This window comes from Anastrepha ludens, chromosome 5, assembly GCF_028408465.1.
Source record: "Anastrepha ludens isolate Willacy chromosome 5, idAnaLude1.1, whole genome shotgun sequence".
Classification (NCBI taxonomy): Eukaryota; Metazoa; Arthropoda; class Insecta; order Diptera; family Tephritidae; genus Anastrepha; species Anastrepha ludens.
In genome coordinates, this window is record NC_071501.1 from 50,269,552 (window position 1) to 50,292,427 (window position 22,876).

General features: G+C 35.7%; 1 protein-coding gene across 5 annotated transcripts; it reads left to right on the forward strand.

Annotated features, from left to right (window-relative positions):
• The first annotated feature begins 609 nt into the window (after positions 1-609).
• On the forward strand, positions 610-21,697 carry LOC128865020 (protein rolling stone). Of its 5 annotated transcripts, none has more exons than XM_054104883.1 (5): positions 610-885; positions 995-1,519; positions 17,574-17,934; positions 20,834-21,017; positions 21,161-21,697. In XM_054104883.1, exons 2-5 carry the CDS (start codon positions 1,418-1,420, stop codon positions 21,348-21,350), a joined length of 837 nt encoding a protein of 278 aa, XP_053960858.1. In that variant the 5' UTR covers positions 610-885; positions 995-1,417; the 3' UTR covers positions 21,351-21,697. The 5 variants fall into 5 exon arrangements, with proteins under 5 accessions (XP_053960858.1, XP_053960857.1, XP_053960855.1 ...); XM_054104882.1 differs by having other exon boundaries at positions 610-850; XM_054104880.1 differs by lacking the exons at positions 610-885; positions 995-1,519 and adding exons at positions 3,910-4,054; positions 4,218-4,711.
• The last annotated feature ends 1,179 nt before the right edge of the window (positions 21,698-22,876 follow it).

Consider the following 22,876-nt stretch of genomic DNA (forward strand, 5'->3'; position numbering starts at 1 on the left):
GCGATTTGCTGACTGTACCGTCTGTGGGGCACTAAAATATGAAGAATGTGATTTACGTATAATTTACATACTTGTAGCGTTCATCATTAATGTTAATATTGGCTCCATCTCCAAGTTTTAAAAACGTAAAGCCAATGGCGCGCGCCAACCGGATAAGGAGCATGACCTTCGCAAGGCAAAATTTAAATTCATAATTATAAGGCACACGGAATATAAATTTTGTCATTAAATTTCCACGATTTGTTGTTGCGGTTGCCTTTGTTTTATAATTTGCCAGAGAATATTGAATAGATATATAGAAATCATGTGTTTACTTGGACAGCTTTTTTAAGGAAAGATTTCGCGTATCTATCTTCACACCCGTTCCATTGTTGTAGCTTGGTAGGGGGAAGCAATGGGAGACCATTTCGTGCTGATATTGGCATTGCGAAAGGCCAGAGGTTTTGACGATCACTGCAGTGTCGTTGTGCAATGCTGAAATGTGACACGAGACTAACTGTTGCGGATCGCACGAAAAATACACTGCACGAGGGGTAAAAGCTAAACGTAATTAGACACTAATAACAAATTGAGCCTACCACTATTACTGTAGTATTTTTCTCATTTTATGAGTTTTTTTCTTTGGATGTGCTTCTCTTTAATTAAATTAGAACACTACACCGTGATCAATTACATATAATAAAAAGTCAATATAAATATTTCGCATTTCACGTTCGAACAGTGATGCGATCGTTTAGCTCGTCTTGAAGAAGAACAGAAAGCAAGAAGATAAAGAGTCGTTCGGAGCTGTTGGTGCGCGCCGTGAATTGTTGGAATAGTGAACAACAGAAATTGTTGAGCTACAAAGCAAGTAAATTTTGTGAAATTATTAAATTTCAAATAAAAGTAAAATTAAAGAAAAGTTAAAAAAAAAATTATATAAAATTATTACATTGTGCATTTCTTGCGCTGTCTCATTTCCCTTATCAATTTTGAATTTTACATTATTTTGTAGATATTTATGCCAACTGTGCAAAAAATTCATTCTCGTTGGGCTCTTCAAAAATACTAGCCTCCTCGCCAGCTCAATAAACAAATGTGCTTTACAAGATCGTTGCGAATGTAAATTTCCTACATACATACAAACATATTTTTGTATACTGCTAAAATACAAACGGTTTATTTGGAAGTAGCCCAAAACGCTCAGTTCGACTCGCGTAGCTATCCCGTACCCGAGGAAAATTTTGCATTGTCTACGAATATTTTGACAACTCGGTGTAGTTTGGCTCGGTTGCTGCTCGCAGTTTATTATTGTTGTTAACGCAACGTAATACATACTACGTCATTGTTTGCGCGCCTCATTTGCGTTAACGCGTGCCTCTCAAGTGCGGTCAACAAAAATTAAGCAAAAGGAAAAAAGTTGTGCAATTAAATAAAAATGCGAATAAAGCAGAGTTTTGCCCGCAGCTTTTTGAATGAATTTAAATTGAGAAAATTTGGCTTCAACTACAACCATTTGGATCAGTTTTATCGATCACAGGTAAATATGTATACATACATGTGTGTTCACAGGTTTGATTTGCAATAAAATTTTCCTAACCTAGAGTAACAGAAAAACGTGTCTTTGGTTGAATTCCTCGCAAGAACATTAAAAACTAGAGTGATCGTGAAAATTTAGAACTTTTGTGAATACGAAATTGTTTTCAGTGTTCATGAGGTAAATTCCGTTGCAAATAGTATTGTGTGCTATTTTTGATTAGGAAAAATGCGTAAACAAATGCAAATGCTCCCAAAATAAGCGATAATTGCATTTAGTGTGTACTCGCTTGGCTAAAAAAAAAGTTTTGTGAAAAAGTTTAAAAAGGTGTATCTAATTTAAGCCAATATAGTAGTGCGCGCCAACCGGGCAAGGAATATAAATTTCGTAAGGCCAAATTTAAATTCGCAAGGCACACGGAATATTTGCCATTAAATTTCCACGATTTGTTGTTCTGGGGGTTGATTCTCGTTCTGTGTAAACGTGAAATTAAAAGAAACGTCAAAATGTTTTCATAAGAAAATTTTATTTCACTTACAATTTGTGTATGAAAAAATGACGAAAGAGATCCGTGGCAAGCGTGCAAGTGCGAGTATAGTTGCATGTTGTTTAAAAAATTCAAGAATTTGATAACATTTTAGGCCGTTTTTTTAACTTGCACAAAGCTTTAAGCTAGGATTTATATTTTTATTGATGTAGAATGAACTCTAATTTTATAAAAGTCAATATCAGGTTAATATCAAGTCGCATTCTTGATCTCCTTGTGTTTGCGACTAGATTTTTAAGTTGTTAAATTAAACTTCCTTTTTTATATTAAAAATTATTTTTTCTGTATTTATTTGAAAAACTGTCACAGCTTTTATGATGTTTTTTAAAACCGTTTTGCAGATTTTTATAGTTCAAAATCACTGTCAAGGTCTATTTTTCCGAACAGCTTTTCGGGTTGTGTACCACTTGTGTAACAACATCAAGAGGTACACCACAAATAGCAGGAGGAGCTCGGCCAAACACTCAAAAAGGGTGTACGTGCCAATTATATATATATTTCTGGTTATGTTCTAGCTTTAACATGAGGAAAATAGTTTGTGGGCGTATGCGTTTGTTGTTTGTAGTTTTTTAAGGGAGTGTCAACTAATATATTAACTTAAACAATTAACGAAAAAACAACTTTACACAAAAAATGTAGTAAATATTGTAAAACTGAGCACTGGACCACTTTGTGTGGGATCCACTGTATGCAACTGTGAATAATTAATGTTTATGATTAATATTTCTTACCAAAGAAAAAGAGATTATTTCAAGTATTTTTAATTGAAGCTTAAGCCTTTTTGTATAATTGAATTACATTTAAAAAATAGTTTCAAACAAATGTAGCTTATGAACAAACGGTTTTGCTAAAAACGAATGAAAAACATAAACGAATGTGAATAAATTTGTAATTGAATGTTATTGGTAAAATCGTCTTCCACTATTTGCAGAAGTTGCCTTTTTGCAATGTTCAAAACATCACGATTTCAAATAATTGTATTCCTGAAAGTCCTTTAAATAAACCTCATCGTTGATGGATTCCGTCCATCGCGAAGTGGCGTCTCAGTACTATCAACAAATTCCTATAAATATTAAATTATTTTCAAAATATGATTAAATTTACTAAAACTTGTTATCTTACCTTTCCTCATTACGAACTCTTTGCTCCAAATCAAGCAAAATAATTATTTGCGACATATTTTCTTTAAATTTACTCTTGCTTTAAACCAAATTTCATTTGTAATTTGAACATCACACTTGCAAAAGCTTGATGGTTACAATGGAAACGGAACATGAATGGCACAAACGAGAATCGCAAAATAATAGTTTGTGAAAAGACAGAGTGAAAAGTGTCTGTGAAAACGAAAATGAAAACTTTTTCTCACTTTACGTTTACACAGAACGAAAATTGACGCCCTGGCTGCCTTTGTATTACAATGCGCCAGAGTATACTGGATAGATATATCGAAATCATGTGTTTACTTGAACAACTTGTTTCAGGAAAGATTTCGCGTATCTATCTTCACACCCGTTCCATAGCTGTAGCTTGGTAGGGGGAAGCAATGGGAGACCATTTCGTGCTGATATTGGCATTGCGAAAGGCCAGAGGTTTAACGATCGCTGCAGCGTCGCTGTGCAATGCTGAAATGTGACACGAGACTATCTGTGCGGATCGCACGAAAAATACACTGCACGAGGGGTAAAAGCCAAACGTAATTAGACACTAATAACAAAATGAACCTACCACTATTACTGTAGTATTTTTCTCATTTTATTGAATACTTCAGAGTCTTTTTCATTGGATGTGCTTCTCTTTAATTAAAATAGAACACTAGACCGTGATCAATTACATATAATAAAAAGTCAATATAAATATTTCGCATTTCACGTTCGAACAGTGATGCGATCGTTTAGCTCGTCTTGAAGAAGAACAGAAAGCAAGAAGATAAAGAGTCGTTCGGAGCTGTTGGTGCGCGCCGTGAATTGTTGGAATAGTGAATAACAGAAATTGTTGAGTAAAATTTTGAGAAATAATAAAATTTTAATTAAAAGCAAATTCATAGAAAAGTTCAAAAAAAAAAAGACTATATAGATATATTAAAGTTATTACATTGCGCATTTCTTGTGTTGCCTCATTTCCCTTATCAATTTTGAATTTTACATTATTTTGTAGATATTTATGCCAACTGTGCAAAAAATTTATTCTCGTTGGGCTCTTCAAACATATTAGCCTTCTCGCCAGCTCAATAAACAAATGTGCTTTACAAGATCGTTGCGATTGTAAATTTGAAACATACATACAAATGTATTTTGAAAGTAACCAAAAGCGTTCGGCTTGTCTCGCGTAAATGTTCCGTACCCGAGGGAAATTTTGCATTAGCTACGAATATTTTGACAACTCAGTGCAGTTTGGCTCGGTTGCTGCTCGCAGTTTATTATTGTTGTTAACGCAACGTAATACATACTACGTCATTGTTCGCGCGCCTTATTTGCGTTAACGCGTGCCTCTCAAGTGCGGTCAACAAAAATTAAGCAAAAGGAAAAAAGTTGTGCAATTAAATAAAAATGCAAATGAAGCAGAGTTTCGCCCGCAGCTTTTTGAATGAATTTAAATTGAGAAAATTTGGCTTCAATTACAATTATTTGGATCAGTTTTATCGATCACAGGTAAAAATATATCCATGCGTTCATACATACATACGAGTATAAAATTTTCCTAACCTAGAGTAACAGAAAAAAACGTGTCTCTGTTTAAATTGATTGCAAAAACATTGAAATCTAGAGTGATCGTGAAAATTTAGAATTACTGTGCATACGAAAATATTTTCAGTATACGTGAGGTAAATTCCGTTACGAAATAGTATTCAGTGCTATTTTTGAGTAAGGAAAAGTTCTAAACGAATGCAATAATCCCAAATAAAAAAAAAGTTGTTTGACCTTTGTTGCATCAGAGTGAGCGGTAATAAATAAATAAACTTTATTGTGCGCGCATTCAACTCAAAATCAAAGTAAAATACATATCGACATATGTATTATATAATTAACAGTTATAACAAGAAATATTTGTATGAATCCTTTTTGGCAGGTAAAACAAACTGCATATTTGGAAATAAAATTACAGTTCTACTGTAATATCGAGTGGTTTTTTAAGAGATTGAGAAATTAAAATGATAAACAAAGCAGAAATGTTGTTGAAACAGATTTTTTTGTTGCTCTCTGGTCAAAATAATGAGACACGTATTTTTTTGTTCGCCCGAAACAATTTTTTTCCAAGATTTATTGGCAATATTGCTGTCAGTTGCTCATAACTTTGTCAAAAATGAACCGATTTTAATGATTCTGGGCTCAAAATGATCGTCGTTACTTGCACGAGCGACTTCATGTACATACAATAGCAAAAAAGTAGTTGAAAATTTTTTATTTTGCAAAAAAAAAAAGGTGCGTAATTTTTTCGAAATTCAATATTTCATAAAGTGTATTTTTATTTTTAACTTTTTCCAAATCAAGAGAACCCCTCAAACTTCAATTGAGCTGAATGCCCAGTTGCTAAAATCAGTTGTTTTTGAGAAAGGCATTTCTGAGTAAAAAACCTGTTTCGCAATGAAACCAACTGCACTCGTTATTATATCTGATGCGATAGAGACTATTTTCTTCTCGTACTAGACTCAGTATTCTTCTTTCCGATATGATTACATTATAGAAAATTTATTTGCGTTTATCATTTGATTGATAGGCCAGAGCTATTTTTAACTCGACTTATAGATCTAATGTCGAAAGAAGTATATTTTGTCAAGAGCCTACAGAGTTCATTTGTTTGGCACATACTGTCCTAAACAAGCTTATAATATTTTATAAACGTGACAATTTTTTTCGTGGGATTATAAATTAATTAAGGATATAGCTAAATTGAGATTGAAGTAGATGAAAAGCTTTGTTCACAGGGCAGCATACTTGACCTCGCCTGCAGAAACGTGATATTCACGGAATTTTCGGCACAAATTTTGAACAGACGGAGTAATTAATTACTACTTGATTACTTCTTGAATAAACAAAAAACAATAATTATATCAATAGGTTAATCAATTATATTTGTTGATGTCGTTTCGCCAAAAATCGCCTGGTCTGGTGTCAAAGAATTTGTTGAACCAGTTTTTAAGGACCTCTTTGTTATCGAAGGTAAGGCCCTTCATATGATTTAACAGGCGGCGGAAAAGATGGTAATCGGTCGGTGAAAGGTCCGGAGAATATGGCGGATGCTTAAGGATCTCCCATTCGAGCTCTTGGAGTGCAGCTTTGACGACTTGTGCAACATGGGCGTTGTCGTGAAGGAGTATGGTTTGACCATATCGATTAGGTCTTTTCAGTTGAATGTCCTCTTTCATGCGGTGTTGCTGGGCAATGTAGAGCTCCTTGTTAACCGTGTCATTCTTTTGGAGCATTTCCCAGTGCACCATGCTCCAAACACATATCACAATCTTCTTTGGATGAAGATCCGGCTTGACTCTCGGCTTTGGCGTGTCTCCTGGAGCTACCAACTCGTTTCTTTGCTTCATATGAAGGAGTATGGGCATCATTTCTCAACACCCGTGACGATTCGGTACAAAAAGCTTTGTTTATGACCGCGTGTTGTTTAATGGCGGGCGAGGTGCAGAGAAGCAATTTGAAGGTGACTTTCTGTGATTTTTCGTTGAGCTCGTGAGACACCTAGGCTCCGATTTTTTCGGTAAATCCCATTGAATGAAAGTGATTGAGAATCATTTTATGATCCCAGTTCATTGCTTTCGCCAATTCACGACTGGTTTGGCGACCGTTCTCCTTCAAAAGTGATTTGAGACGTTTTTCATCGAATTCAGAAAGTCTTCCGCTGCGGGACGTGTCATCGAAGTCAAAGTCACCATTTTTGAGCTTTGCAAACCATTTCCGTGCTGTAGGCCCGCCTATGACTTCTTCTCCATAAATGTCGCGGGATGCTTCGGCAGCTTTTTGACCTCGATGAAAAGCAAAGAAGGACTGGTGTCGAAAAAGCTGATTTTTGCCCCTCTGGGTATTCCATTTCAAAGTCTCAAAACTAATAAAAAATTAAATAACTTAAAAATACAATTAACATAGTTTTGTAGAGCAGAAAGGGTTCTATCGAATGAATACTTACCCTTTACCAAACAGTAAACAAATCGTTATAAAATAAAGAAAATATAAAAACGGTATGAACTTATTACTCAACCCAATATATATGTATGTACATATTATATGTATACTATTATAGTTATTTAGCTCACGGAGGATAAAATTGGTTTCATTCTTCACCCTTTAAAATTTGACTCTTCACTATGAAGGAAATAGTGCAGTTGATTTCATTTGCGGTTCCTTAAAAGGATGAGTGGAAGCATGTCACCATTGACTTTCCTTCTGTACGGATTTTTTCTTCTCCTTGATTATGATGGAGCTAACGATATTGCTCGACATCATTTTGCACAGACGTATTAGTTGTGTGGGGATACCAAATTCAGACATCGTGGCATTCATGGAGCTCTTTTAGTGCTATGGAAATCAACTTTAAAATCAACGAAGAGATGGTGTTTGTCGATTCTCTTTTCACGGGTTGTTTTCACAAACTTGGTGGATTGTGAATATTTGATAGATGGTGGATTTTCCAGGTCTAATGCCACACTGATACTCGTAAAGTCCAATCACTTGGTTGAAAATAGGTTTCAGCTTTTTGCACAGCCCGCTCGATGGAACTTTTTATGCGATGTTTACTATACCGTTGTAGTTGGCGCAGTTTGCAGTAGTACCCTTCTTGTAGATTGGGCAAAGCACACTTAAATTCCAATCGGCAGGCCTGATTTCATCCGACCATATTTTGCATAAGGTCCGATGCACAGACTTTTCAACTTTAATTCTACTAATTTGTTCTTAATTTTCTAAAATCTCACTTTTTAAAAGCCCAATAATTCAATTATTTTTTTAATTTATCAAACTCTACACTGATTTTCCTTTGGTTAATTTCAGGATCCACGTAATATTCTCCTCAGAATAGACAGAAAAACAAAAACGGTTTGCTTCAAAGTGTAAGGTTTAATTAAAATTATTTAAATCTTGCCATCTATGGTATTTCCATTAACTTTTCCAATTTAAGGCAAGTTCCAGGTAACTAAACGAATGCATCTACTGCTTAAGTTTACAATGTAAGCTGACAGTGAAATTCTCATGTAACGGTGCTCAGTGTCAGCGCATTTATGGGGATACCCTATTTCAATGGAAACGGAGTACATAACGCGGTATATTTTATTTGAATGTGAATATCTTGAACCAAAAGCATCGTAAAGCTATTTAGTAACGTAATTTTTCTTCTTACCTGCTCTCCTGGCAAGCTGCAGGTGTGTTTTTAGTGGCTATAAGGTGTTTTGGTTAGTGTATTGGTGTTTTTGCTTAAGTGCGTTGGTGCGATGAAGCGGGTTTTCGTTATACCATTTTTAATTTTTCATCCTTTAAATTTATCGTTTGGATATTGTAACTAAAATGCGAGTTATGGAATAAAATGCATTCGATGTGATAATAACTCCGCAGCGTTTCTCATATCTCTTCAGACAAACCTGGTGCGTAGGTTATATTCCTTAGCAAGGGAAATTACATATCTTCTTCTTCTCCTCAATTTTGTTTCAAGTCTTACATACACACGCACATGTCTTAGATAAATAAAAAATGCATATTGAAAAAAAAAACGCTTACTATTGCCAGAGAATCAGTGGGAATCAATTTCCAGCAACACTCTCCAAAGTGCAAGTAATGACGCTTTGGTTACTTTTCCTTTCTGAATATTCAAGTCGATGTACCCCTTGAAATATTTGAAACTAATTTCCTTCTTCACGGTTGTTTTGTTTACATTTGAGGCTACTTAAATTCAAGTATTTCAAAGTTCATACTTAATTAATACCTCATCCAAGTTTCCATAGAAAAACAGTTTATTTTTATCAAGTCTGTTGGGGACTGGGTTTTCTCAAATTTTATTTCAAATTATAGTTGGGGTAGAGCCATATTTTTGCTACGAAATTTGTATTCAAGGGCGGATGTTAACAAAATATTTACTGAATTTCAAGCAGGTTTTCGGAGAGGATACTCAACAATAGATAATCGTTTTAATCTGTGCTCAATTGTCCATCTAAACTTTAAGGCTAAGAAGACAAATTTCCATTTTGTCAAGTCAACATCTCAAGTATATTCGATACTATTCACGAGTTACATATGTTTTTTTATAACCTTGCATCGTATGACCTTTCGAGCCATATAATCGAAATTCAAAAACTTTTTTACAAAGATACAAAAAACCAGATTTGGCTGCAAGAAGAACTCTCCCCCTCACTTTTTGTTAAATCAAGGAGTTAGACAAGGTAGGCTGTTAAGACAGATCTTGTTTTCCTTGTAATAGGACTATGAATAAGTTCGTGCGGTTTTTTTTCGAAATTTGAAACTTTATTGACGTAAAATGGTTACAAATTTAATATTCAAAATATTGTCCATCGCTTACTACTACTTTTTCCCATCTTTCTGGCAATTCACGGATTCCCTTTGTGAAAAATTCGGTCGGTTTTGCCGCAATCCACGAATCGATCCATTTTTTGACTTCATCGTAATTACGGAAGTGCTGGTCAGCCAGGCCATGTTGCATCGATCGGAAGAGATAGTAATCGGATGGCGCAAGGTCTGGACTATACGGCGGGTGGGGTAGGACATCCCATTTGAGCGTTTCTAAGTATGTTTTGACCACTTGTGCAACATGTGGCCGAGCATTGTCATGTTGCAAAATAACTTTGTCGTGACTATCGGCGTATTGCGGCCGTTTTTCTCGCAGTGCTCGGCTCAAACGCATCAATTGTCGTCGGTAGACATCCCCCGTAATCGTTTCATTCGGTTTCAGTAGCTCATAATACACAACACCCAGCTGGTCCCACCAGATACACAGCATAACCTTCAGGCCATGAATATTCTGCGCCGACGTCGATGTTGAAGCATGGCCAGGGTATCCATACGTTGCCCGACGTTTTGGATTGTCGTAATGGACCCACTTTTCATCGCCAGTCACAATTCGATGCAAAAAACCCTTTCTTTTGTGCCGTTGAAGCAGTTGTTCGCATGCCATAAAACGGCGTTCAACGTCTCTTGGCTTCAATTCATACGGCACCCAATGGCCTACCTTTCGGATCATTCCCATGGCTTTTAAACGTTTGGAAATGGTTGATTGATCAACTCCCAAAGTTTTTGCAACCTCTTCTTGCGTTTGAGCCGGATCTTGATCGAGCAATTCCTCCAATTCGGTATCCATGAACTTTGGCGGCGCACCCTCGCGTTCTTCGTCTTCCAAGCCAAAATCACCACTTTTAAAGCGTGCAAACCACTTCTGGCACGTTCGCTCAGATAGAGCATGCTCACCATAAACTTCCACCAAGATACGATGACTTTCGGCTGCTTTTTTCTTCATATTAAAATAATGAAGAAGAATTCCCCGCAAAAACACATTATTTGGCACGAAATTCGACATTTTCAAGTGTGGTAAAAATATTGTTGTTTACGCTTCAAATAAAAAACTTATACTGACGTTTGTGCCTTACGACAGTAGCTCTCCAATGAATGTTTGGAAATGTGGATCGATGGAATAATAATCAAGTTACGCCATCTGTTGTAAAACCGCACGAACTTATTCATAGTCCTATTACTTAAATGACTTAAACGAATTCCTACCGTGTGGAATAAATGTGTCTAAATGTTGCATTAAACTTCTAATGTACGCTGAAGTCTTAGTGCTTCTTGTGGAGTCTCCGACCGACCTACAGGACCTATGGTCAATGCAATACGAGATTATAGCTTTCAATGGGGTTTTAAAGTTAATTTGCCTAAGTCCCCAGAATTCTCGCTTCATACTGTTGGAAGTTTGGAGAATGACTATGACTATTAATGAATATAAATATCTTGGCATATTGATTAACTACAAACTGTCTTACACGAAGTGGAATTAAAGCTTGCCGACTCTAAAACAGCAATAAATGCTACATGGCTAAAAAACTTATATGTATATAAATAACCCTCAGATTTCCATTTCTAAAAAAACTAAAATTTTTTAATGCGTTCTCAAGATCGATTCTGTTTTATGATGACCAGGTCTGGGGTGTAAAAAAATATGAGCCAGTAGAGAGACTTCTCTTAAAAAAACTGATCTTTTTACCTGCAAACACTTCCAATTACATGACCCACATTGAAACCAATCTATTTCCGCAATATTTGCATATTCTTAGAGCTCATATGTATTACGTTTTGCACTGTTTTTCTTTGCCAAGTGACAGACTTCACCATATCCCAGTGCGCCTTGGTGTACACTGGGCAAAAAAATGGAAAGATTTATCGCAAGCATTGAATATGGAGCCTCAAAATGTCTTTTCCTCTGCTTCCTTGAGGACTTATATTCCGGAGTTTATAAAAAAAATAAATGTCAAAGAATACTCGGTATTTTTAAACACAGTCAAAAAATCTACATCTCACGATTTGTATCCTGGTCTATCACTTACAAACATCAGCTATTTCAGTGGCGACTTGTCTGCTTATGCTATAAATTTGATATGTGGAGAGTTACTTAATCTGAACGCAATGCCTTTTAAAAAATTAACTTCTACCTCTTGTTCAATTTGTAATTTGGAAGTCCCAGAAAATATTCAGCATGTCATTGGTTCCTGTCCTGTCTACACAAAAATTACGTTGTGAACATTTTGGACATTGGATATCTTAAATATATGTAAACATGATTTTGAACGGTAGGGATTATAAAGCTCTGTACAAATTCGTATATAGCTGCCTCAAATAAAGGGAGCTTATTCTTAATTCGGCCGCCGTAGCCAAATGGGCTGGTGCGTGACTACTATGCGAAATTCGGAGTACGTTGGTTCGAATCTCCGTGAAACACCAAATGAAGAAAAAGTTTTTCCTAATAGCGGTCGCCCCTCGGCAGGCAATGGCAAATCTCCATATGTATTTCTGCCAAAAAAAAGTTCCTCATAAAACATATCTGCCGTTCGGAGTCGGCTTAAAACTGTAGGTCCTTCCATTTGTGGAACAACAACCAGATGAACGTCATAAAATGGGAGGAGGAGCTTGGCCAAACACCCAAAAAGGATGTAAGCGCCATGAATTATATTCTTAATGAATTCTCGTAATCTTGTTATTTGCTGTGTACTGATTAATTATTTAATTTATATATTTGTTTTTTAATTTTATTATTAGTTTTGTTTTTTTAAAATTGAACAAAAAAAATGACTATGTGCCAAAATAATATTTTTCTTTATAATACTCCCGACTGACAACTTTCGTCAAAGTCGTACGTTCTGTTATTTATTATTATGCCATTGTAAGTTAATATGAAATAAACAACACCAACAAATATACTACCTGTTACGTCGAAAGTCTATAAGTATTTTAATTTTGCTATGAAAATAAGTAATAGTTAAATACAGCGAACAGGCAATGGAATCTGTACACTCTGATTACAACGTGATGTGGAAAAATACAAAGTATTTTAAATGTCAGTCATTCAGAGTATGAGATTAACTTGTTACAATGTGCTTGTGAATATGATTGCATTCCCAGTTAATTAAAAAAAAAGATAATAATCATTAGTATTACGCTTTATTAAATAATTTTTTTAAATTTTAGTGTTTGTGTTATTACGTAAAAAAATAGTATCAGTAAAATGAAATATCAATAAAATAAACTTTAAACTAATATTGATTAGCCGGTCAATAGAGTATGGAATACGTCAGCGATACAAAAATCGACGTTTCCTGCAAAAATATTAGCAATAACAGGAAAATATTTCGAGGATGCTACAGAATCACACCCAATAAGAAAATGCCGCGCTAGAAGACTATCGAATTAAACTTGGTGAACCACATCGTGGGCAGTTCGACATGTATAAAGGGCATTGATAACTCAAACTAAAGGTGTGCGTAAATATTAACAAAATTAAACTTCACTCGCTGCTGTATTTGCTGAAGCTGATGACATTTCATGAAGCATGCATTCAATATCATCTCCGAAGAAATTTCCTCTGCCTTGTACATATTTAGTATTCCTTGTTACAAGATATTGGAGGTAATATCACGTGTCATTCAAGATCATATATCGTTTTTTTTTTTGGGAGTGAGATGGGCACTCAGGCCACTTTTGCATTGAAAATGCTTCAGAACATTCTGGTTTATGTAACTACATTTGAATTCCTTTTCAAATACTCATAAAATTTAATACTACCAAGGCTCTATTTGTATTCTAATGACTTTTCTGGAAATGTTGCAGCCCACTTTTGTTTGCAATAATAGACATCAACTCGTTTATTTGAGAATTTGTGAGGAAAGCCAAATTCCTAGGCTTTGCAATTTTGATATCGTCATTCTGGAAGTTTCTTCCATAGACTGAGAATCATTATCTTCTAATAAAAAAAATCGAGTCTGAGTCTAAGTTTACCTCCCAAGTCTTTTTGGAACTATGTAAAATCTAAGAAATCGTAAGTTGAGTAGTTTCATTATTTGAAGCTTCTTTTTTTAGCGTGTGTTACATTCTTCTTCTTCTACAGTCTTCTGAGGGGTCGCTCTAATTATGTTAACCATTCGGAAACTTCTAGGTGTTACTTCCCGGCTGTTGATTCTATTATTAACTTTGAAGCTCTTGTAGTTGATGGCTTTGGAGCTGGCGTAGTCGATGATATTTTGCACATCAAATTGGCTTTGCAGACTGATGCAAATGGCTTATAGTTCTAGCTACTTAAGAACTATTCGACCCTTGCAAACTCCTATTAGACCTTAAAAAAATAACTGGAGTGTCGAATATATCGATGCCCGAGAGGTAATCTTCCATTACCATTATCAGACCTATCCTCCTTTACGGAAATACGGTGGACGGCTCTCAACAAGACTACGATTAGAAACAGGCTTCAGAAAGTTCAACGTATGCCGCTTATATGTATTAGCGGCGCTCTTAGAACCTCTAATGCTCTGAAAGCTCTTTACTTCTTACCTCCCCTAGATATAGTTGGCAAACAGAATGCAGAATGCAGAACCACTGCTTGCCGCAATTTAGGCGTTGGACATTCGGTCATAATAAACCATACTTTAATAGGTTATTTAGTACTAGAATTCCAGCTAAACATGTGGGGGTTGACAAAGCTTAACGATAACGTTGCCTTTGTCTGCTGTAAGAAGCCAAAAGTAAGCGTTTCGGCTCGTCTGCCTAATAACTGTAGCGTAGGTATTTCTAGCAGAAATTGTAGCCGTTAAGAAAATAGTTGTCTGGTTATGCAAAAATTCGACTACCTTTAGAGAGGTCTTTATTCTGATAGCCAAGCGGCGATTAAATCACGTTGCTAACTAAAGGCCTATCGCCAAGTTGTCAACTGTAAATTTTATTTTGGGCCCTTGTTGGGCCTATCTTCGGGCCCGTTAAAATTTTAAGATATTGGTAGGGATATTTCAGAACTCAGAAAAGTAATTTTTCTTCATTATTAATTGAAAACCTTTATGTTTTTCTTTCACTTATATTCAGTAATATTTTTGGATTTTTCGGTTGTATACTTTTATTAGGTTGTATACTAGGGGCGCCAGTCCCCATGTCACGACATCCAGGTGTTTTTCAGATACCGTAAGTCCCGCGCTTAGTTTGTATTAATCTCGGCATTTCGTAAAATTTTAAATATCGCATTGAAAGAAGTCAAAATTTGTCTAATACAAATTTTATTACAATAAAATATTTCCAATTCTAAGAAACTTATTTTCATTTATATAGGGGAACATTATTTGAACTGAAAATTGCGTCACTAATACTTATCTAAAAATAAATTAATTCTTTTAGTTGAATGGAATAAGCTTTTGTTGCCTGCAATTTTATACAAGTCGAGCTAAAGCAGGTCTTAATTAGCAGTCCATGATTAGAAGACTCCACTTTAATTGCTTTACTGTAGTTACGTGCACATTTTGCATGCAATAATAGTATTTAATTTGGTTTTTTTTAAATACAACAATACATACGATTACTTATACAAGGTGGCACAAAATTAATCATCCAATTTTGTTTTTGAACAACTTTTTATTAAATGAAAAAAAAAATTATAGAGTAATGCAAATCTTTATTTTGATCTTTACACGCTGCATTTATTGTATATTAGTTTGAAGAAAAAGAAATCCATTATTTTGGCGTAAAATTCAAAACTTTATTTAAGATGTTTCGGATTATCCGATTAGGTCAAAAATGCACCGTTTTGTTGCATAATTTGCTGCTATTTTAAAGATAGCCCATCTCATAGAAGCCTTGTTCCTTATGGGCGACATATCGATTTTCTAGTAATCGATTTTCACAATCTTCTCTTGAGCCCACTTTCTTATCACTCAGGAAGTTTTGCAATGGGAGAAAAAGGTGGTATTCGTTATGTGCTAAGTCCGAACTACATATATGGCACATGCATTAAAACTTCCCAACCAAGCTCCCGGAGCTATTGGCGAGCCACTACAGATTTTGTCGTATGTGACCCATTTCTTATTCCCAGCCACCATTCATTTAAGAAATTGGTCGATTTCATTCCATTTGGTCAAGGCTTAGCAGATGGAAATTTGATCCATTAGGTTTTTGGTGTTAATTGGTGTGACCTCCAAACATAAAGCATTTTTCTGAATCCAGCTTTGCGCAAATAGTTTAACACTATATTATGGACGATTTTTAGCTCCTGGGCGATGCTACGGCTTCTAACATTCCGGTCAACTTCGACTATTTCTGTGATTTTGTCGACATTTTCAACACTTTTTTTAACATCAAAAATGCCTGAACGGAATCAACGAAATCAAAATTGCACGTAATTAGTTGTTACAGTATCGGTACCATAAACACCATTTACAATTTCAGCCTGGTTTGTATATATTTTCACCTTTATCAAAGAAAAACTGTAAAATGTGCCAAATTTTCTTTTTGTTGACTTCCGTTGTTAACACCCTATAACTCACAACTGAACGGAACAAATAAAAAACAGCAAAAGATTTTTTTAGTGTGAAATGTTACCTTGACAACGAGCATAAACTTGACTACAACCATCTACCGAGAAAATAATGGATATCTTTTTCGCTAAACTAAAGGGTTTTCCAAAAACATGTGTTATTTTGAATGACAGGGGCAATTTCGAGAGATGATTAACGATTTTTCATGGCCGGAATTGGATGGTATTAATCTGGACAACGTTTATTTTCAACAAGACGGCGCTACGTGCCAAACAGGCAACGAAACCATTGATCTTTTACGGGAAAAGCTTCCGAAACATGTTATCTCTCGAAGAAGTGATCTCAATTGGCCACCGAGAACTTGGGATTTAACACCTTGTGGCTTTTTTCTTTGGTGCCACGTGAAAGAGAAGGTATGCGCCAACAGCGTCAGGAAAAGGATATTGCCTTGTAAGCGTGGTCATGGTGGTCATTTGCCTCATGTTATTTTCCACTATTAACGGCATACCTTCCTAATTATATTGAAATAAACATCCGATCATTTATATTAAAAAATAGCATTTTTTCTGTCTAGTTCATAAGTGTCAAATATGATTGAAGTGTCAAAAATTATACTTCTTTCGATAGGGTGATTAATTTTTGAGCCAACTTGTATTTTTGTTTTATACAGTAGAATAAATGTGTTAAGTTCTTTTGTTTTTGTATATTTTTTAAAGGTTTCTTTAATGTTATTTTTATATTAATTTCAAGAGTACCTGTATTTCCATTCTATTTTAAAGTCCGCTGGCATACGCAGGAATTAGCAATAAATCCACAAAAATTAGTCTACCCGTTTATATTACAATATATTTGGCAGATTAGCTGCAAAATTGACAATCAGCTGTCAAGACTGGTTTGAAAGGTTTTTCTTTATAGAAATTGGTTTGGTGTAACATTCGTGTGTTTGGTTTGTTTAATTTTTTTTAACGATATGACATCAACAGCAAGTTATCGACCAAGATTCAGCGCTAGCGAGATGGTCATAGAGATGTATGTTATTTATGTCAGTTGCTTCATCTATTCACCACACGCTTACGGATGGCGAATAAAGGAGGACTACACATACATACATACATACATACATACATTCATGTATCAAATATAATGTTGTTAGCGAATTTGAAATCATTTAGGTCAAACTGCAGTTCAATAGGATAACTTTACAAAACATCTTAATAACATAAATATATATTAATTACCTATTCGCTTATGTTGCTTTTAATTTTGTATCTCAACTGATAGGTAACGATTTTTAACAGCGATCGCCACACGGCAAGCTAGTGAGGGTACTAGTATTTCTGCCATTAAAAAGCTTCTTATAAAACTTAAATGTCGCTCAGAGACGACATGAAACTGTCTCTCCACTTGTAGGACAATATCAAAAATATCACATATTTAATAATTATAATGCTTTAGAAATTATATACATGCATATGTAAGAGTGTGTAATTACTGTTTTTGCTTTTATTTTGCAGTGGCAAAGCAAAGAGCGTAGCGTCTACTTTTTGCTGTACAAATGGATTTGGGCGTGCTTCTTTATTTCTGTATTCACAGCATCCTTGGTTTTGCAATTATCAGGTGGCAAACTCTTTATCTTCTTGACAAACTGGGGCATAATTCTGTGCCTTTTGACACAGATAAGCGGTGCTGTACTCGCGACACGATGGCATTTCAATTCGGGCGGTGCACGCAGCGTGGTGATTGAGGCGCGCACTCTAAAAGAGCCACCGCGCACGCCGAAGCTGGTGCAGTTCTACTGGTGGTGTCATGGCGTAGGTTTGTCGTTGGCACTCATTATTACGACAGTTTATTGGATTTTCTTGCATGGGAAAATGAGTAAGTAATGACAAATGGCAAAAATCTATTAATTAGTTTATTATTAATTAGACTATTAAAATACTGCAGTAAAGAATTAGACAAAATTGAGAAAATTCCAGAGCTGCGTGTTTATAGAACAAAATATTGTGCTGAAATAAAACAAATTGAGACGACTTGCTTGTTCATCTGTTCACGATTCTTTCTATGATCTGTGAGCCAAGTCGGGTGTAGTTTGTTCTGTTTACAGCCAGTGAAAATCGTATCAATATTGATTGATATTACTTACCAATTGGACTAAAGGTTTCTTACAAGCCTCAATTTTCAAAAGAGACCTTTGCAACAAATTTCTTTGTACACCCAATGCCGTATCCTTACATACATACATACATACCTCATCGTTTTAAGGTTCAGGCAATCATTTCTCTTTTAGCCTCTCCCCAGGGCACGAATAGCGTAGAATATTCGTATTGGGTGTCCGGTGGCAGAGTTATGTTTTAAATTTCAATGTTTACGTGAAGCTCCAACTGAATATTTCATTCGTTCATGGGTGCAAAGGCTCGGAGCACACAGCCGAAGTTCGGTGGCAAACAGCCCATGGCCACGGCAGAGCCTGACATCGAGGAGAAATTAAAATAATGAAATAGTCGCAACAAGTTTTCCCAATAATCTAAATCAGTACGTGTACAAGAGAGCGGCTACCCTAAGACTTCGAAAAACTATTATGCATTAATATTCAGAAGGATATTGGACTTTATTCCTCCAAAATTTAAATCGTGCAGGCGCTTAAACCTAATGATTACAATTTTCGTAAGCATTCCTGTAGTGTTGAACCCTCACTTTCATGTAAATGGCAGTTTAGATAAGAAAAATTGCCGTTACTGGTCACCCAATGAACAGAACCCACTATTAAAACATAAACAGCCAAATCACAATCACAGAGTGACTGTTTAGTGTGTATTGTCAAGCATTGGAGTAATTCGAAAGTATTTTTAAGAAAAACGTCGGAAGCAAGCAATTTATGTGAACGTCGTCTCTTATCGGCGCATGCTGAACGATTACATACTTTCCGTTAATAATGAGAGAACATCCTTCCTTCAATACACACACATGGTTTCGGCAAGATGGCGCCATGTCGCACACGGCTAGAGATACCAAGGCGATACTGGATGATTTCTTCTCCAACAAACTGAAAAGTCGTTTCGGTGACATACCCTGGCGTCTGATCTCTCCATCTACAATCCGCGATTCGTAGGTATTTTGAGGAGATTGCAGTCTTGATTGAACCCAGTGGTGTGAGTGCCGATTCTGCAGGAATGTTATACATGATAGATCCACCTTTTGCCAGTTTGTCTGCTTTTTCGCTTTCTTCAATATTGCGATACCGCGAGACCCAGATTAAGGCAACGCTATGCTTTTCGCGCAAATTGGTAAGCTATTTCTACTTTATTCCACCAGGTTAGAGGTTGTTGTGGCCGAATCCAGTGCCTTGATTGCGGCTTGGCCATCTGAAAGAGTTGCGATATTGCCTTTATAAGAAAAGTCTGCGATTAGTAACCTACAAGCTTCCCCTAATGCCAATACTTCCATCTGGAAACACTTCAGGTATTAGGAAGACGCACAGATTTTTCAATTCTAAGTCTATGGGAATATATACATACCTACTCCAATGCCACAACTCATTTTTGAGCCATATATATAGACTGCATGATCGAAATTGTTTAGTGAAAGTCCCTTACTCCATTCCTCCTGAAATGGAAAGAGAATGGCAAAATTCCTAATGAATGTCACCGTTGGGACGATATAATCAGTCCTCCGTGAGATGTACTGAGTGAGTTAGTCGCAATTGTTGACTGGCCATAAGCTGACATGATGCACTCATGGTAGCTGTTTTCTTGATGTACAGATCTATTGGAATAACGTGTCTCAGTGCATTATGAGCCTCCCTAGGACATAATCTGATTGCACCGGCCGTTATTGCGCAGGTTGATCTTTCTATTCTAATAAGTAATTTGACGTTGTAATCTCTTCCTACGCAGCCGAATGGGTGGTTGCGTGACTACCATTCGGTTGTGCGTAAGTTTAAATCTTCGCGCATTAACATCAAATAATAGAACCAGTTTTTTCTAATAACGGTTGCCCCTCGGCAACCAATGGTAAACCACCGAGCGTATTTCTGCCATGAAAAAGCTCCTAATAGAAACCATTTGCCGTTCGAAGTCGACTTAAAACTGTAGGTCCCTCCATTTTTAGATCACAAACAGGAGGAGCTCAGCCAAACTCCTAACAGAAGTGCAGGCGCCAATTATTTATTTCATTTTTCATCTCTTCCTAGAGCTTTCCACCAATCTGCCGATCCGTGTGATAAAATTGGTCGTAGAACCGCTTTATACAACTTCTTCAATGTTCAGTTTCTAGCTAAGTTTGGAGTCCAAGATTACCCGTAAGTACTTTGCGCTGGGTGAACTTGAGAGAGTTTGCCCATTAATAAGTGGCATTACCGAATCTTACGGTAGTGGCAAACATCATGAGTTCTGTTTTACGCCCTTTGAATGATCCCTCTGATGGTGTGAGGACGCAGTCCTGATGCCATTATCACCACATCATCAGCTTACGCCATCACTTTTACCCCACCTCTATTAAGTTTAACCAAGAGTTTGCTCATCACACATAGGGAGGTGATATTTCGCAAAAATGGAGGCTCAAAAATTCATGCCGGTCTAGAAGTATTAATTGGAATCTTTTCCAGGTTCAAGCAAATATATCGTCTGCTAAATACATTTACAACTAAGTTGGCCTTATTGAATTGGCATAACAAAAGATTTAGTTTTTACCAGTAATTACATTAATCTTTATACAGAAGCGAAATCAGCATCAATATTACAACGCACATAGTAATGCTTTCTTTGTATTTTTTTAGACAAACCAATGCGTTATCCAGTGCTCAGTTTCGTTACACACTGCCTCAATTCAGTATTTATGCTGGTAGATTTTTTTGTCGTCGCATTTCCGGTGCGTGTACTACATGTCATCTATTGGATGCTACTGCCTATAATCTACTATCTGTTCACTGTAGTCTATTTTATCGCCGGCGGCTTGGATGAGTAAGTGCATAGGAGTTAATTAAACTTCAAACAAATATAAAAATAAGTATATAAATACTGACATAAAGTATGATTTATGTAAATTTGTATACCAGCTATTCACACCTAATTTGATTTTATTTTTCCATATTCCCTTTTTGTAGATATGGCAATCACTATGTGTATCCAATTTTGGACTGGACTACTCCCGCGCGCGCCATAACCACATTTGCTGGAGTTTTCGTTTTGTATGTGATCTATGCAATTATTTTGTTTGCGCTAAGTAAGTTCAAGCGGTACCTTTCACGAACCCTGAATGCAATGGATAGTCCACATGCCATCGGATTAATTTAAAATGCTTCTTTCAATGACTTGTATATGATTTTTATGCGACTTTTATATTATATGATTTCATGCGACTTGTATCATGCCACATCGTAGTATATGAATTTTTTATTAGAGATATATTCATACATATATTCATTACACCCTTACACGTAAACATGTATCTAGAATACATACATATATCATTGTCACGTGCATATAACTAGTAAGTATGTAATAATTTTATTTTAGTATTTTGGAACTAAAGAAAAAGACAATAGAACTTTATGAATTGGTAGTGCCTAAGAAAACTGAAGAAAGTGTCCTGAAAAATAATAGCTAGAATTGATTAATAAATAATGAGTGTTGAAAGCTTTTTTCTAGTAGTTTTATTATTGATTTATTGATAGTGGGCTGGTCAGTTTTACATATTAAAAAAAAAAAAAAATTCAGAAAGTTGTTGGTCTACAGCGCGCAGTGGGAAATTTTACAGATTGAGCTAAAATTAATTAATACAGTAGGTTCTGTTTTTATGCGGTAGATACGTTCCGCAAGAAACAGCATAAAAAAAACAGCATAAAAAAAGCTACTAGTTCTATAGTAAAACTATAGATACGTTTCAAATGCTAAAACCGCACAAATCTGAAATAATGTAATAAAATCGCATAAAAAAGGGCACTAGTCCCATATTATAACTATAGATACGTTCCATAGACCGCATGAATCTGAAATAATTAAATAAAATCGCATAAACAAAATATTGTATTTTTGAAAATTATATCTTTATTTAAGAAACGTCAGAATCGAAAAATAAATTTAAGTCAGAAATAGAATCAGACAATATCCACTTGTTGCGCGTTCGTTTAGGATTTGGCGTAAAATCACTTTCGTCACTTGAGGAAATGTACACGTCTGATCTAGATAATTATGCAGGCGGTTCCATACTTGTAGGGTTAGCATTTCTGATGTAATCTGTGATGAGTTTTTGCTTAGCTGGTTTAGAATCTTGTTTATATGTACAATTCCCGATAGGTCGACATGCATTTTGTAATTTAAAAAAAAACCGCACTATTTCAAAACCGCATAAAAAAAAGCCGCATAAAAACAGAACCTACTGTATTATATTTAAATAAAAATATTAATATTAAATAAAATCTACAAATGATGAAGCTTTTATTTAAAAGTTTGGGGTGAGTTTTTTGCACAACGACTAACGTTACACATCGCTGTCTATTGGTATACGAGGTGTGTTCAAAAAGTATCGCGAATTTTGTGTTTTTTCAAAAATTATTTATTTATTTATTAATATCTATTTTGTCCCCTTCTAAGTAATCCATCCCCATGAGATATTATACACTTGTGCCAACATGTCTTCCAATCTTAGAAACACTTCAAAAAATAATTTTTTTATCTTGTTCAGCTCCTCCTTCGATGCCGTCTTTATCTCGTCAATCGTAGCGTAGCGTCGTCCTTTCATGGGTCTCTTCAATTTCGGGAACAAGAAAAAGTCACAGGGGGCCAGATCTGGGGAATACGGTGGCTGTGGCCAATTTTTG